Source organism: Phyllopteryx taeniolatus, chromosome 12, assembly GCF_024500385.1.
Source record: "Phyllopteryx taeniolatus isolate TA_2022b chromosome 12, UOR_Ptae_1.2, whole genome shotgun sequence".
Classification (NCBI taxonomy): Eukaryota; Metazoa; Chordata; class Actinopteri; order Syngnathiformes; family Syngnathidae; genus Phyllopteryx; species Phyllopteryx taeniolatus.
In genome coordinates, this window is record NC_084513.1 from 25,158,635 (window position 1) to 25,177,155 (window position 18,521).

At 41.7% G+C, this 18,521-nt stretch overlaps 1 protein-coding gene across 1 annotated transcript in view; it reads right to left on the reverse strand.

Moving 5' to 3' along the window:
• gli2a (GLI family zinc finger 2a) overlaps window positions 1-18,521 on the reverse strand; it is a 92,433-nt gene that overhangs the window by 32,091 nt on the left and 41,821 nt on the right. The window contains exon 3 of the mRNA XM_061792714.1: window positions 9,079-9,184. Within this exon, the coding sequence (XP_061648698.1) occupies window positions 9,079-9,184 (106 nt within the window). The remainder of the gene's footprint in view (window positions 1-9,078; window positions 9,185-18,521) is intronic.

Sequence of the window (18,521 nt, forward strand, 5' to 3'; positions counted from 1 at the left end):
GAATTGTCTTATCGTGATTCTTTCCTGTGGAATCAGTGTTCACTAGTGTTAAGAAATGGTCCTTCAACACGGCTGTTTAATAGTAGACTCAAAACACATCTCTTCACAAAACATTTTGACTTCGAAGGAGGGCTTCGGTAACTGGGCCCACCTCATGAGCGCGGCTTCAGCCTCAACTTTCACCCTATATCTTTTTCTTTCCTGTGATGCTCACATATTGTATTCCTAAACTGCACTGTGTGTTAATTGTACAGTTGATGATGTATCTGTGTGTATTTATTTATTTTTTATTATTGTTAAGTGCACTGGGATGCCTCGGTGTGCTTTTGGGCAAAAAAACAAACTTGAAACAATAAACTTGGATGCAGCACAATGCACAAAAGAGCACTATCCTGTAAAAAGCAACCCATAGAATTTACCCAATAAATGTAGGGTAACAATTTGCAGCCACTTTAATTGGATAAATTGAAACCACATATTTTGAGTGAATAATACCTTAATTCAATAGCGATATAACACTTACAAAACTTGGATAAAGTTTACCACACATTTCTGGTTACATTTCAACCACAGAGTTGAGGTGGGGGCTAGTATACTTTGTGTTCCTTAACATCTGTGCTGTTTCGTTCAGAAGAACGGATCTTTTAAGTGAACGAACAGAACTGAATCAGTTTATGAAATGATTCGTTCTTTTTATCTTGGCCGCCACCCGCCGACAGGCAAGCGAGTCGGCTGGGAGTGGGAACGGAACTGCTGAAGCGTTCTGTCACTCACTTCTGAATCTTCGGCGAAGGACCAATGAGCAGCCAGCGTCAGGCAGCGCCGTGCAGGCGGGGGAGGGACTTAAGTGAACTGAGTGAGTTTCTTCAAGCTAATGTTGAGTCAGTCAAGCACATGAAAACATCCATCCATCCATTTTCTGTACCGTTTCTCCTCACAAGGGTCGCGTGCTGCTGGAGCCCATCCCAGCTATCATCGGGCAGGAGGCGGGGTACACCCTGAACCGGTCGCCAGCTAATCGCAGGGCACATATAAACAAACAACCATTCGCACTCAGATTCACACCTATGGGCAATTTAGAGTCTTCAATTAACCTAGCATGCATGTTTTGGGGATGTGGGAGGAAACCGGAGTGCCCGGAGAAAACCCACGCAGGCACGGGGAGAACAAGCAAACTCCACACAGGCGGGGCTGAGATTTGAACCCCGGTCCCCAGAACTGTGAGGCAGATGTGCTGACCAGTCGCCCACCGTGCCGGCCACATGAAAACAAGCACACATATTTAAAATAAATAAACCAATTAATAATACACATACATATCATTCCCTCTGTGTCTCTAATTCCCTCCCTCTGTGTCTCTAATTAGTAAAGCTTTTTATTCCATAATATTAATAATAACAACAAATTAAACTTCTATAGCGCTTCTCAAGACACTCAAAGCCGCTTTCCACTAATCAGATGACAATAACAGTAAGGCGAGTGAGCAGGAAGCCCGGTTGGCGGGGGCTGGTGTCAGCGACGCTGTCCACCACGGAGGAATGCAGAAAAGTCCCGCCGGCTGGCGAGAGCTTCACTGGATCGTCAGGGACCGCGGAAGGATGGTCGGTAGCTGAGCTCGCTTGCACGCGTGTTCACGACTCACAACCGAAGCCGGGTGTTCGAAAGCTTGCTGAGAGAGAGATAGATAGGTAGGTGATCATTTAGCCGAAGTTTTTCTTTTTTTCTTTTTTTTTTTATAATCTCCCCACCTTTCCGAGTTAACAATACATGACAACAACAACGCGTAGTCCTTCGGTGAATGAGTTGAGTGAACGTGAACCTCAGGGATGGATCATTAAATGAATTTGAGCTTGTGAAAAACAACTGAACAATTCGGTGAACAAATCTTTTTAATGAATAATACTAATTCGAATGATTCAGAACACTCAAAAGAACTGCCGTGCCCATCACCGGTGCTCTCTCTTCGGATATTTTAGTCATGCAGGTCTGCCTATTTTGGCGGTATCAAGTCTTTCAAAGCAAGTATAGTGCCAATTGACTTAAAGAAAGACTCAACTGGCCAATCAGTATCATGCCTACAACATTATCTTCCGCATTTTAGTGCGCATGGCCGAGAAATCATAGCTAACAAACAATCAGAGGGATCAGTTATCCCTAGTCTACCTATTTTGTTCCTTTTTTAAAATTTTTTGAATTTAAACGTATCAACGACAAAATATAATATCCAAAGAAATATCATAGAAGATGTGTGAAATTCTGAATTAACAAATAAATAAATCAATAGGACATAAAGTTGATGTTTGGACTGAGGAAAGTAATTGTGAGTATTGTGTTTTTGAGTCCTGTGAAACGGTGATTACATGTTGTTGAATGCAAAATGAGATTAATGTTAAATCAAGGTTGATGTTCTTATCATTGACACATTATATAACTTCAGTCCGTGACATAAAAAATGCAGTTGATCCAGCTCGTACATACAGTATGGATGGCGACGGTGGGCCAAGCAAGCAACCCCTTTTCCGATAGGACATCCCTCCACTCATCAGCTGCCCTGCTCAGTCTCTCATTAAAACCATCCCTGTACAGACGCCAGCTCGCACCCAACAAATCCCACCCCACTTCAGGCTGGGCCAACCAACCAAGAGCTTTGGCTCTTGTTCCATTTCCAGTAAGCATCTGCAGACTGCCGGCCTTGTCTAAAGCCAACTTTCTGCCATCGGGCCCACTCTTCCACTACAAACAACCATAAAGAGCTTTCTGTCTTGAACGAGAGGGGAGAAGTGAGAAGAAACATTCACCACATTTACAAAAACACACTTCCTTTGGTCCAAATCAAACCTGCATACAGAAAGTTTGACATTGCCTCCTCAGACTAAAGTTTGGTTGTTTCACTCAAGGTCCTTGCTTAAGTGGAACTAGCTCTCTTTTAATGCAATGTTTAAAATAATCTCATTGACTTTCCCGTTTCCTATTATTGTATTTTAAACAAGGTACTGTATAGCTTTTTATGGTGACATTTATGTCTATGAACAATCCCATTCAATGACGTCTACAGGACTATGAGGTCTACCAATCATGATATTTTACTGATGACCTTTAGAAGAACCAAACAGCATATATTCAACTGTGCTTCTTGCATGATAGTAAGCCCATATGTTGGCGCACACAAACTTCACTCATAGGACAAAAAGTGGGTAGAAGGTTTTGATAATAAGGATACATTTACAACTGCCTGTTGGGAGGCTTCAAATAATAGTCTTGTCTGGTAGGAACCATTATTGAAGCCTTGTTGAGCCACCCTTTCTGACAAGATGTTACTTGAAGTCTGTGTAAATTCCAGAAGCTTCAATCCCAGATGTTGAATGGGAAGCTGTTTGAGGACCTCAGAGTCCTTGAACAGCAAAAGTCCCTTAATCAGCAGCTGCCATTTATAGAAACCTCCGCGATACCTCAACACAATGGGTGGCTGCTCACTCAGGCGGGGGGAAAAAAAAATATTGAACTTTAGAATGGGCATACACTTGTCTTTAAAAATCTAAATTGTTTGAACCACAGAGGATGGGAGGAAATTGAGCAAGAGAGAGAGAGTAATCCTGTTTGCGCTCAACATGATAATTGCTGTTTGTCTCTGACGTCCGTATAATCCCATGCTCAGTTGTTCCATTGTTAAAACTGCTGTGAGTAAAAATCCATTTGGACGTGGCACAGCTTGTTGAGCTTATAAATAACGAGTAAGAGCACAACAGTTTGCATGACACTGCTGACAGGGAGCAATTAGATCGTTGCATCTTACTAAGAAAAAAAAATGATTCAGGCAAATAATTGAAAGTAAACAAAGACTCATTCAATGACAAACACATTTTCTATACTACACACACATCTCTCATTCGAAGAGAAAATATGAATTCCGTCACTTGAACCATGTTGTCCAGTTCAAATAGTTTTCCATATGATATAAAACACAGCCACAACATCCACAATAATTTGTCTTCTCTATCTCAGGGGAAAACCGTTTGACACTAGGTAACTGAGAATATTTCAGTTCACTAACTTACAGCATTGCAGTCTTTTGACTGATTCATCAGCACATTCCTGGTCATAATTCATAGACACAGCCAAATTCAAACACACAGTCAACTATGACAGTTAGTCGGGCCTGGAGCCACCATGCAAAAACATGACATCTTGAACCCTTTACATGTTAACCAGCCCATAACAACGAGGTGGGAAAAATACATTAGCCAAATGTTTCATCTGCACACTGAATTGAATTCAGTGTGGTGAGACTGGCCCTGAGTAGGCTGATTACCTACTGAGAGGGACCACATCTGTTTGGGTACTACGTTGCTTTAGGCCACAGCCCTTAAACACAAAAACCTTGGACATATTTCAGCTTTTCAGGGCTGCAATTTGCCCAGTGACTGCTGACCAAAAAACAGAAATGTCAACTGTAGAATGAACAGGAGATCATTTTTCTCACCTACTGCAATGCTGGTGAGGTTCTGGATCAGAGAGGCCTCGAGTTTGGATGGTGACTACCTGATCAAACATTGTAGCATCGTGGTTGCAAGCCTTCTTGGCTTGTGGGTTTGCACTAAAGATGCCCGAATAAATGTGCTTGGGCAAACGATACCTTGTCATTACATGAGAGGATCTTCCTGAGGTTGCTTCTACTCACTGGAACATTATTTGTGAACGCTTTGCATACATAGGCAGTGGAGGAGAAGGCGTTGGAATTTAGTATTTTTAACACAGCTTTGTTGGCATATTTAAAATCAAAACTTAACTTTACATTTTTTTGAAAATCTTGTTCTTAATCGCGCTCATCCAGTAGTTACTATTTCTTATTGTTTACCGCCCTCCTGGACCTTATTTTGAGCTCATAACTGAATTCTCATAATTGGTATGAAGCCGAGTATTTAGATTTAGATTTAGATTTAGATTAAATAATCACACTGGGGGAGTTTAACATGCATTTGCAGTTGGGTTCTCAAACGTTCTCGTGGTTCACTTATTGCAGATTCAGGGCATCACAGATTTTTGATTTTTTATTTTTTTAATTGATCAGTGTAGTGCAGTTACTCACCTGCACATCTCTGGTACAGTTAGCATTATTGGCAATTTCACTATAATGTGACAGCAATGACTCAGAAAATGTACTTAACATTACTAGTACATCTTTTTTGATGGGCTACGTACTGCAGTCATTTAAAGTAGCTGCCATAAAAAAAAAAAAAATCTTAAAAAAAACCCTACTCTTGATGCAGATGTTCAAGCCAAAGACACAGTCATGTTTAGTTTTCACATGAGGTCGTATTAACGTTCTGTAAATTTCCACTGTGATGCAGATGACACACAGTTCTTTTTATCAATGAAACTAATCAGGCAACACATTTTTAAGAGTTTCACAACTGCACAGTTTTCATGGATACAGTAAGTTGGATAGCAAATCTGGCATCAGGAGAAATGCTGGAATGGTTAGTTCGTACATTACGCCCTTGTGTATATGTTCGGCCCAGCAGCAACGTCGGTAACAAAACAGCAGGTACCACAGTCATCTTGCTTGATGACAACTTGGAAACAATCGCCTTGAGCCCTCATTATGTTACATGCCAACATATTGTTTTGATGTCTGATAGGAACTAGAACCCATTAACCTCAAAGCAGCTGGTGTAGTCTTTGACCAAGTGCCTTACACAGACTTTTTTTTTTTTTTTGCCAGAATGACACACCATAGTTGTATTTGGCACTCAGAGGAAGAGCAGCTGGATGAAGGTGATAATTGGGTGTTTTTTCTGTCTGAGAAGCGTCACATTTAGCGAAACAAAATGAGTAATGTAAATTGCATAGCTTTCTCTTGTTTTCAAAACATCAGAGGGGCCTCGGGCGACTTAACTTCTACTATGTTGTCATTGCACATAAAAGCAGAAAATAAAGTATCCATTCAATTTAGATCAGACAACCGTTGTAGAACTACCCCTCATCAGTCCTACCTCTCTATATGTATAAAAATAAAGACTACGAAATAAGTGTTATTCAAATGTATGGCATCTATACTTATTTGCCAAATGTTTAGTATTTGTTTAAGAGCAATTTTTGCAAACAGAGCCTGAGTCTGATTTATGTATATTTTTAACTTAGCAACAATATTTATTGTTCTACATTACAATGCCAACGTTCTTCAGCATTGGAAGTTAATTGTTCTTAAAAAGGATTACTTAAATTATTATGCTCTAATATCATTATATCATTGGCACATCAACGATACTATTCTTTATCGTGATAGTTCTTAGGAAAATATATCGTCCTAAAAAATTTGCTATACCTAATACAGTATATTCAGAGAGCGCAAGAGCAATGGATAATACAAACATTTGGTACAAATAAAAATGTGCGCTTTAGCAGTAACCACGAAGCAACAAGCGTCATAAAGCGGAAGATTACTGAATCTGTACTCCGTAATGATAAGTTGTGGTGACTCATTGTTCCCGGGCTGGGATGGATTGTTTCCAGACATGCGAATCCAGGGACTCACAGTCTCAAGTGTAAAACTGCATATTATGCATATACAGGTACATATACAGTCCCCTCCAAAAGTATTGGAATGGCAAGGTCAATTCCTTTGTTTTTGTTGTACACTGAAGACATTTGATCTAAAGATGAATATGAGACAAAAGTTCAGAATTCCAGTTTTTATTTCATGATATTGATGTCATGATCCATGCCCTGCAGTTCCTCTTTTGGAGCTCGGGTGGCGCCTTGCGCCTTGTCTCTCCCTCTCCCCCTCTTTCTCCCCAGCAATCAGCATCACCTGTGCCGCGCACCTGTCTTCAAGCAGCACTGATTACTACCTGCATTTATGCCTGTCAAGTACAGCAAGCCTTCGCCTGAGTATTGACATTGGCCGACGCTCATACTTCCAGGTTTCTGTGGTATGCAAGTAATTATCCGACGACCCGCCTACGGAGTAATACACCCGATTTAGTTCTCTCCCGTCTCCAGTGTATCTTCCTTGCCTTTCCCGCCTCGCCGCCTGCTCCAGCCACGCCGCCAAGCCACACCACCTGCTCACGTTCCCTCTTCCTGCTCGCTCCTCGTACCTGACGGCCCACCACCTCGCCTTGGATATGCTTACCCAGTGCCAAACTGCAATAAACAATTCTAATCCAATCCAACTCACAGCCGACTTCCCATCGTGACAGAATACTCAGGCATGGCGGACCGAGCGACTACAGAAGCGTTGAGGGAAGGGCTTGGCCATCAGGGGACGCACATCGGCAGACAAGACAAAGCCCTCCGCGAGATCATGGACTCATTAAATGCCGTTTCACAACAAGTATCCCTCCTGTCCTCCCAGACCCACCTCAGCAATCCTTCCATGAGTATTCCTCTCTAGCCTGCAGCCTCTGCCTCCCGTACAAAGAGCCACATGTTCCTCCTCCCGAACCTTACCCGGGGGACCTCGATTCATGTAATCACATCTTATTAAACTGCACTCCAGTATTCGACCTACAACCGCTAAGCTATCCAACTGACAGATCTAAGGTCAGATACATTATCAACCTCCTGCGCGGCAGAGCTGCCAAATGGGTCACTGCACTTTTTTCCTCCCCGGTACTCACCTCACTAGACTCATTTATGTCCGAACTCAAGAAAGTTTTCAATCACCCAATTAAGGGCAGGAAAGCCACTCTGTGCTTCCTAGCTATCACCCAAGGTTCGAGTTCTGTAGCATCCTACTCTATTGATTTCCGGATTTCCGACGGAGCACTAAGGGGAATTTTCTTTAACGGGTTATCCAAACAACTTAAAGACGAGCACGCAACTGGGACGAACCCACCTCCCTCAAGAATTTGATTTCATTAGCCATAAAACTAGACAACTGTGATAGAGCTCGTAAGCGAAGAACTACGACACAGTTTCACTCCACCCACGACGGCTGCGCCTCCCACGACTCCGCTGCAAACTGAACCACCTGCCACCTCCTCTTCATCCCCACTGGATCAGAGGAGCCAATGCAACTAGGCATGACCCGGTTAGACCCTCAGGAAGGACAGCGCCGCTTCATTCAGAGGTTATGCATCTATTGTGGACAGCCTGGTCAATTTATTGCCACCTGCACTCTCAAGCCAAAAAACAGGGCTCATCACGACCTGAGAGCGTTGTGGTGAGCCAAATCAACACCTCCCAAAGCTCTCCCTCCCGTATAACTGTTCCCGCATGCATTCTTGGTCCCGTTCGCAATACACCAGTCTCTGCCCTCATTGACTCGTGCGCAGATGACAATTTTATCCACGAGGGCTTGACGTGTCAACTCCAGCTTCCAGCTTGAGCCCCTCCTGTCCCCTCAGAAGGTTACGGCCCTGGATGGGCGACTCATATCCTGAAAATTTACTGAAAAATGTAACAATTTGACAATTTTTTTGACATAATAGATTTGGCCACAATTCAAAATCAGACATTCTGATGCGGGTGTGAATGCACCAGCAACCAGTGTGATGTAAAAATTTACATCCATCCATTTTCTGTACCGCTTACCCTCACTAGGGTCGCGGGCGTGCTGGAGCCTGTCCCAGCTATCTTCGGGCGAGAGGTGGGGTACACCCTGAACTGGTTGCCAGCCAATCGCAGGGCACATATAAACAAACAGCCATTCACACTCACATTCACACACCTATAGGCACATTTGGAGTCTTCAATTAATCTACCAGGCATGTTCTTGGGATGTGGGAGGAAACCGGAGTACCCGGAGAAAACCCACACAGGCACGGGGAGAACATGTAAACTCCACATAGGGAGGGCCGGGATTTGAACCCCGGTCCTCAGAACTGTGAGGCTGATGTGCTAACCAGTCGGCCACGGTGTCTTTGGTCTCTGGTGTTACGTTTCACACCCTGGTCCCACTATCCCCTTGCACAAATCTCTTTTACACTTTTGATACGGAAACCTGAAAATTTGCGGGTCAACTTGAACACCCCATTCCCTATCAGTAGCTTTCACACAGAGCAGCGAGTCTGGATAAAGCTGGTGAGAGGGAGTCTTTAATGGGCAGTCTGAAAGGAATTGAAGAAAACTTACCCATGCATGGTGTGCAGGGGGTGGGGTTCGTAATGGTATCGTCCCTCGTGGTGTCTCATGTTGATTGGGATGGGTGTGTGAAATGTTGGGAAGATATGGTGGACACCTGTAAATGAACACAGAACAGAAAAGGTTAACATGCAAAAAACAATAAGTGCAGGAGGAAAAACTAAATAACATCAACAAGACAATTGCTAATAGTAAGCAAGAGATCCTGGGTAGTGCCTTCACCACAGCATGAGCTGTAACTACCATTTTACTGTTCCTGTAACCCATAAGTAATTGATACCTTCTGAACTGCCTGTCCCTTGTGCCTGAAGCGCTACAGTTAATTAAAGGCGTTTCGTATCTAATAATACCAACACAGATTTTACACAACAATGAAAGTGTTTTTATGCGTGAGACAAACACTGCACGAACTCCATTTCCTGCCATAAAATGGTCTGTAGGCTTATGGGAATCCTAATTAGAACAACACACACCTGATCTTCATTAATCGTTGTCATTGCAGCTGCAGCGAAGGACATGCCTTTGTTTAGAGTTCAGTTGCTTTAAATGTTAGATCCTGAATAGTTATCTGAATAGCAAGATTAAAATCCAGGCCATTAACATCTATGCCCTGTCAGTAATTAGACACCCCGCTGGCATAATACCCTGGCCACTGGAAGAGATGCAAGCCACTGACGAAGACAAGAAAGCTCCTTACAATGCACGGAGAGTTCCACCTCATGTCAAGCATCCTGCGGCTGTACACAAAGTGGAAAGCGGATGGGGCGAGGACTAGCAAGCGTCACTGGAACTATCCAGGAAGAAACAACAGGTCTCCAATAATACATCAAGAAGATGGCACCCAGGGACAAACTACTAAATGAATGCCTCAGGCAACAGAAGCCCAGTAAGGAGAAGGAGCCAGATGGGCTGTCATGGAAAGACAAGCCCCCACATGCCATGTCCCACCGACAAATTGATTGACTGAAAACATACCAGTTGCTGGAAAAGGCTGGAATGAAAGAGAGCACGGGGCAATAATCATGGCAGCACAAGAACATGCCCTAAACACAAGATCAATAGAGGTTGGGGTCTACCACATCAGACAGGACCCCAGATGCAGGTTGTGCAAAAAAGCCCAAGAGACAGTGCAGCACATCAAAGCAGGTTGTAAGATGCTGGCAGGCAAGGCATACATGGAGTGGCATAACCAGGTAAAAGTACTAGTGTACCAGAACATCTGTAGCAAATATGGACTGGAGGTCCCAGAATCAAGATGGTAGACACGACTCAAGGTGGTTGAGAACAACCAGGCCATGATCCTGTGGGACTTTGTGATCCAAACTGATCAACTAATGGTGGCGAACCAGCCTGACATTGTGGTTGTGGATAAACATCAAAAGACAGCCGTCGTGATAGATGTTGCAATCCTGAGTGATAGCAACATCCAGAAAAAGAAAATACCAAGGAAATACCAAGAAATACCAAGAACTGAAGGAAGAACTAGAGAAAATGTGGCTGTTGAAGGCAATAGTAGTGCCCGTAGTGATTGAGGCACTGGGGGCAGTCAACCCCAAGCTGGGAGGATGGCTCCAGCAGATACCAGGAACAACATCAGACATCTCCGTCCAGAAAAGCACAAGACTGGGAACAACTAAGATCCTGCACAGAACCCTCAAGCTCTCAGGCCTCTGGTAGAGGACCCGGGCTTGAAAGAGACATTCCTCAGGTGAGGTGCCCAGGTGCATGCTATGTTTTTTTATTTTGCTGCACCATTCAGAAATTTATTTTATATATATCTATATATATATATATATATATATATATATATATATATATATATATATATATATATACCCGCGACCATAGTGAGGATAAGCGGTAAAGAAGATTGATGGATATATATATATATTCTGGTGGTGTAAGGCTTTGGAACTAATTCCACTTATGCAGCTCAACTTTCTGAAAGTGTACAGTTACTGGGTCGTTGTCAGAAAATTTTCAAAATGCATTTCAAAAGCATGCGCGAGCGCTACGCACAGAGGCACGGACACGGCCAGTCAGGGGGAGGGTTCCCGTCCCCCGCCCTTCACTATCTCTGATTGGTTTAAGACACCACAATGGGTCTGTTTTCAAGTCTCAGGTTTTTTTTTCCTTCCTCAAATGGCTGGCCGTACAGATGCATCCTCTGTTTTGTTTAGGGCGCATATTCGACCAAATTAGTCGCCTCCTATTGATTATTGATCGTATAATCAAATAATAATCACCCCACTATTACTAAAATGCATTTTATTCTCATATATGAGGGATGGACTTCAATCCTTACACTGCATATGTTGAAACTGACTGTATGGTATAAATTTGGTGTACAGAATTTGAGACAGCAAAATGCTTAACGGTTAGCAATTGCGATTAGCATTAGCGCAGTGGTGATGACCATTTTAGGTAAAGAAATGTTTTTTTTTAAATGCTACCATTTAGATCACTCATACTTATCATGTTATGCACATTGCACACCTAATAGTGTCTTAAAAATCACTTACAGATGGCCCTTTGTCATTTTTGGCAAAGTTTATCATTGGCCCAACACCGCGTCCATCTGCAACAAATGGGTTCCGGCGGCAACATGGTTCCGGTCTGAACTTTTTTTTTTGTTCTGAGTGGAGCTTCAAGGCAGGAATTTTGTGTCGACCTAGTTTCGAAGCCGACTTAGCCAAGTTATTCTATTTTTTTCCCCCAACCCTACTTTTATTAAACGAACCCTAAACCGTAACCTCAAAGATGAGTTATCAGTCCGCCCCACCCTTCTAGCATGCACTTGTCTTTGCGCTCAATTCCACTGACATCTTTGCCAGCCAGCCTTTTGTATGAGAGACAGACAGCCAATGCCGAGTCAACACATGTCCAAAGCCAAGAGAGGTACCCCATAAATGAGTGAGCATGGAAAAAGGGGTGTGACTTTGGTTTCACAAGTGAGACCAGACGTTTGGACCCTGTGAATGACGCCGCATGGCCTGTCACATCTCTAGTAGAGAGAGTAGGACGAGAGTCTACATCATGACAACAGACAGCCACTTGAAGTCCTCTCTTGTTTGGGACACATTAGAGCTGATCTTATTTTGTCTTTATAAAGCTGTGTGTGCGCTTGGCGCTCAATAGTTTATGAGTCACTTCCATGAGACATCCTATTATCAGGCAGTCAAGTAGGTAAATAAAACGTGAGCAAATAAAGGAATTCAGGATGCAAGACTTAGTGACAAATGCTGATGGAATGTAGGAGACCTTTGTGCGTGCAGTCATTGCGTTCTACTATCCATTTGCGAGAACCAGCAGGGTGCTCACACCCAGGCTCTTGTTAGGAATGAAAAATAAAACAAATCCAAATACCCAAAAAAGGAACTGAGAAATTGTGGGGTTAAGATTATATGATACCAGGAAGAGAATCTCGATTAGTACAAAACTACCTCATACTTTGTATATCAAAAACTTCACTGAACGAAATATGTTAGTCATTTAATGTCCATCCCTTTACATATTAGTTTAAAGACCAAACTTCGATTTGACCTCTAACCCTTATAATGCAGTTTTAGTTCTGTCTCTTGTGTTCAACATTCTGCTTTTCAATTTGCAACCTAAAGCAAAGCACCGTTTTCATCTTCCACTGAAGACAATGCCTACATATTCCCATTTGAGCGTTCAAATAAAGCTGCGAAACAGGACGATTCTAAAGTTAAATATAGAGTCTGCTCATGTATTTCAGGAAGTACTCGACAATAAAAACAATGCCCGCAGAGGCCAGGCCAGGAGTAAAAGTGGGGGTGGGGGGGGGGAGCTTTGTGCTTTAAAAGAAAGGGGCAGTGAGAGAAAGACAACAAGAGGCAGGGAGAGAAAGAGAAGAAAACAGTGAAAGAGAGACATGAAGAGCAGAAGCGTAGTACTAGGTGTGGGGGTGCTCAATTGAGACAGGAAATTCCAGCAGAAAAAGTTGGCCGGGTTCCTAACTATACAGCCCAGTGCCAACGGCTATAAACAAATTCTCATATGCATGCACATACACACTCCCAACTACACAGAAACATTTGTTCGGATTTGTTCTGTAGTTCGCTCTTCGTAAGTTATCCGAGGAGACAAACACAGAAAAGTAACTTCTAGATGGAATAAAATGCCTTTCTAAAACACATGCACAAAAATCCGTGTTGTACTTTCCATTACTACAAAGATATATATATATATGCTAATCCATTCCATGCTGCAAAACACATTGGGAATCCTGTCGATTGAGTTTGCAAGACATTGCTTCCTCCAGGGCAGCACATTGGTGAGTAATGGCGACACAGGGATTAAGGGCTTACAGCAGTGCATGTAACAACTACTATCCAAGAGGAATACACTTTTAACAGAGTGGCTATAGACCTTTCAAAGCACCAGGAGCAAGTAAAATGATACGTTTTTGTTTTGTTAGTTTTTTTTTTTTTTTTTTTTAAATCAATGGAAAGATATTGGACAGAAGATAACTGGATTAGTTCAACCGTCTCCACAAAGGTTTGAGTGGAAATTCATTAGTCCTTTTATGAACATGTCTGGAATTTACACGTTATGAAATAGACATTACATATTCTTTGCCTGGGAAGAGTTAATAGCTTTGAATTATAAGACAAAATAAATGCATGCTTTGCAACTGCCGCGTTAAAGGATGTCGAACTTCATCCGTCACTACAAAACTCCCAGAGACAGGTAAGCTAATTTAACAGTTTAGCTCGCTGGTCAAACATTAAGTTTCATACACTGGTTTGGGATCATTAAAAATAAAAATGATGTGATTGTGAACGTTTTAGTACAGCTAAGTAACGTAATTAGGGGTGGGACATTTTATGTTAATTATCCAAACTTTTCGTGAAGTGGTGTTGCTAGAGGTCAGTTGTGGAGATTTAAAAAAAAAAAAAAAAAAAAAAAAAGTGTGGTGACATTTGCGGGCATGGCAAAACAGTCGGCGCTAGAAGACGCCAGGTGTGTTACAAGTCTGCTGAATCGGATCACCTAACCTTCATGCAATTTATGCAGTGTCCCTAAACGCACCTCGCACACTCACACAATGCCGCGTGCGGCCTGCCTACTTTCATTCTAAAGAGCGAAATAGGAAATGGTGTAATCTTTTGAGCATGTCCTAACAGGTCCTTGTGCTGGTCACTTTAATGAGTAAGTATAGTACCAGTTGTGAGTAGCTACGTGTGAATATCATTTTCATACTACGGAATGTGCAATAAATTCACTCAATCATAATCTCAGTTGTTGTTCATTTAAGTTTTATGAGGTGTAAATACTTTTTTTTTTAGTGTTGTGATATGTGAATAAACATTTTATTACCACTCCAATATATGTTCAAGATTGTATGCCTCGATGTCCGACTTGCTTAAACAAATAATGACTCGACTTGCTTGCAATTTAGTGGCGACTTGACTTGCTTGAATTTTTCCCACAGTGACTTTCTTGAGACTTGAAGGTTATAAATTGAGACTTGCTCCCACCTCTGGTGCTATCTATGACGACAGATGTCAGCATATTCTGTAACTCAGTGATTCCCAACCAGAGTGCCGTGGCACCCTAACCTTTGTGTGTTGTGAGAGATCATCCGAGGTGGCGCAGGAAATTATCCAATCTCACTCAGTCTGGAATAAGACTATATTGTGGAAAGGAGGCTTTCACAATGTGTACTGACTGACGCGCTCCCTCCCGAGTCCCGCTCCGAGCCCCAGCCCACACTGCTCGGAGCTTCAGTGAAGTCAACTCTCAATGGGTGAGTGAAACAATAAAATACATCTATGGCAACATTGAGACACCTAACAAGGTAAACGATTGGTTGCACTTTTGCACTGATGGTTTTTAGCGTTGATTTTAGTCTTCAAACCAACGTAATAGCCGATGACAGAAAAAAAAAAGATGAACATTGAGCTAAAACTTCACCGCCGCGACTTTACATCATAATTAACTGGGGCAAAATTCACATAAACGTCTCACAGTATCACAAACACTAACCTCTGCCTCATCGGTGGGTAAGGAAAGGAATCAACATTTTATAACATTTGGTTCCATCCATTCAGGAAAAAAATTAAAATAAAAAAATCACCGGTGCCCTGTGAAGTTACTTTTCATGCCAAAATCCTGAGTTCCGGTGCGTACCCTTCAAAATAAAAGGCTGGGACAGGTGACAAAAAAGAGGAAGTTGAGGAATGCTCATACACACCTGTTTGGAACATCCCACAGGTGAACATGCGGATGCCATGATTGGGAATAAAAGGAGCTTCCCTGAGTTGCTCAGTCATTCACAAGCAAAGATGGGCTGAGGTTCACCTCTTTGTGAACAAGTGCGTGAGAAAATAGTCCAACAGTTTAAGGACAACTTTCCTCAACATACAATTGCAAGGAATCATCTACGGTCCATAATATCATCAAAAGGTTCAGAGAATCTGAAGAAATCACTGCATGTAAGCGGCAAGGCCCAAAACCAACATCGAATGCCGGTAACCTTTGATCCCTCAGGTGGCACTGGATCAAAAAACGACATCAATGTGTAAAGGATATCACCACATGGGCTCAGGACCACTTCAGAAAACCAATACAGTTTGGCGCTACATCCATAAGTGCAACTTGAAACTCTACTATGCAAAGCAAAACCCATTTATCAATAACACCCAGAAACGCCGCCGGCTTCTCTTGGCCCGAGCTCATCTAAGATGGATTGATGCAAAGTGGAAAAGTGTTCTGTGGTCCGACGAGTCCACATTTCAAATTGTTTTTGGAAATTGTGGATGTCGTGTCCTCCGGGCCAAAGAGGAAAAGAACCATTTGGACTGTTATAGACACAAAGTTCAAAAGCCAGCATCTGTGATGGTATGGGCCTGTGTTAGTGCCAATGGCATGGGTAACTTACACATCTGTGCAGGCACCATTAATGCTGAAAGGTACAAACAGGTTTTGGAGAAACATATGCTGCCATCCAAGCAACGTCTTTTAATGGACGCCCCTGCTTATTGCAGCAAGACAATGCCAAGCCACATTCTGCACGTGTTACAACAGTGTGGCTTCGTAGTAAAAGGGTGCGGGTACTAGACTGGCCTGCCTGCAGTCCAGACCTGTCTCCCATTGAAAATGTGTGGCACATTATGAAGCGTAAAATACGACAACAGAGACCCCGGACTGTTGAACAGCGGAAGCTGTACATCGAGCAAGAATGGGAAAGAATTCCACCTACAAAGCTTCAACAATTAGTGTCCTCAGTTCCCAAACGTTGATTGAATGTTGTTAAAAGAAAAGGTGATGTAACACGGTGGTAAACAGGACCCTGTCCCAGCTTTTTGGAATGTGTTGCAGCCTTAAAATTCTAAGTTAATGATTATTTGCTAAAAACAATAAAATTTATCAGTTTGAACATTAAATATCTTGTCTATGTAGTGTATTCAATTAAATATAGGTTGAACATGATTTGCAAATCATTGTATTCTGTTTTTATTTACGTTTAACACAACGTCCCAACTTCATTGGAATTGGGGGTTTTACATTAGATGTCAGAAGGTACAATAAACCTTTTGTTATTCATACAACAGAACAAGTCATGGTGTCCTCGGAGTATATTAGCTTTCTTTTTAATCAAATGGGCCCATATTGCACACTGAGTACGTAAATTGAGATGATTCATAAAATTCATAAAAATTCATAATTTTTTTGACATTTTTGTTTGACGGTGTGCTATGAGATTTTTTTCTAATTTATGTGCCTTGGCTTAGTTAAGGTTGGGCAACACTGGTGTACCGGCAACTATTTCAATTTATGTTTATTTTTTTTCTTTGTGTTCTTATAAAATGACAGACAGATATCATTATGTGCAATTTAAAAATGTCGAATCAAACCAATCTAAGATCACTCATGGGGTTCCCCAAGGTTCTTTGCTAGGCTCTAAACTATTCATTTTGTATGTATCAATGATACATTTGCAGTGTCTCAAAACTATTCAAAAGTGTTGTATTTGCTGATGACACAACTCTCTACTGCTGAAACCGAAACACCTTCTGACGACTGGAAAATACGTAAATACACTAAAAACTGGTTTGATGTGAACTATTAACCACTATTTAACTATTAACAATTAAGTCATCACTCAATTTTTGAGAAAAATAAGTTAGTTTTCGACACTATACAAATCAAACACCAAGTCAAAATCGTGGTAAATTCAATTGAATTAGAACGAGTGTATAAATATAAATTACGTGGACTTGACTGATGCAAAACTATGCTGGAAGTCTCACATTGACAATGTCAAAAGAAAAATGTCAAAATCCATCAGTATTCACTACAAAATCAAGGATGTAAATAAGAAATCATTGTACACATTATATTGTTACTGCCATACCTGACCTATTGTGTGGAGATCGTCACTAGTTATTATGGTAGAGTGTCTCACTGTTATTGTTTATTTTGTTAGTGTTTTTTTGTTCTTATATTGTACAGTTGTTAACACTTTATGACAATTTGTAATGTTGGGGCACCTCTGCAGTGCCTTCCCTCCTCATTATGCCTTTTTCCTTTGTCATTAATCATACCATGAACATCATACCTAAATGTTCTTTTTTTTTAAATTGTTTTAATATTTGGTTAACTCATTTCACACTTGTGTAACATAATAAAATGTAACTGATGTGAAACGAACTGATTTTGTTAGCCCTTGTTGCTTATGTTATGTATTTGGCTTCCCCCTACAAATCTCAAACAGTGCACTGATTGCATAGCTGTATGCTGTGTGCCTGTGATAATATACAGTACATCTGAGAACCTATAAGGACATCAGATCTCAGTTAATAGATTATTGTTACGGATCCCACGTATGTTGTACCACCTCATAGGGTTGTTGTATAGTAGCTTGAGGGTCTGCCCCCTCCATCCCTGGCCAGTGAATGTTTACAGAACCCACTCACTCAGACACAGCTGGCCACTATCTTCTGTGACCAGTCTCTGTCTAATCTACACACTTGCCAGAGTCTATCACTTCCAAATCTCACATCAAACCTGCAAACGCACTGCAAATATGATTCATCACCTCGGCTTCAAGGTGCTAGGTCACCTCAACTAATCGTTCTACAACTCGAGACCTCCAAAGACTCACCTCACCTGGGTTACCATTAGCTGGTAGTACCAAAGTAAAAACAGTGTAAAAAAATATACCAGGGGAAGGAATGTGGAGGCTTTCACTTTGTCAAGTTCGGACCCCCCATTTAAACTTTTATTAAACTTTCATTCATTCATCCAAAACCATACATTGAAGCCCATTTCAATAAGTAGAATTAAAGTTATATTAAAATTATGAAAATCTAAAATTGTAGATTTTGTAGCATTGATTTATGATGCCAAGCATTAGTAGCTTGGGCTCATTTCCTAATGATTGTTATAGATCTGAGAGTGCTGGA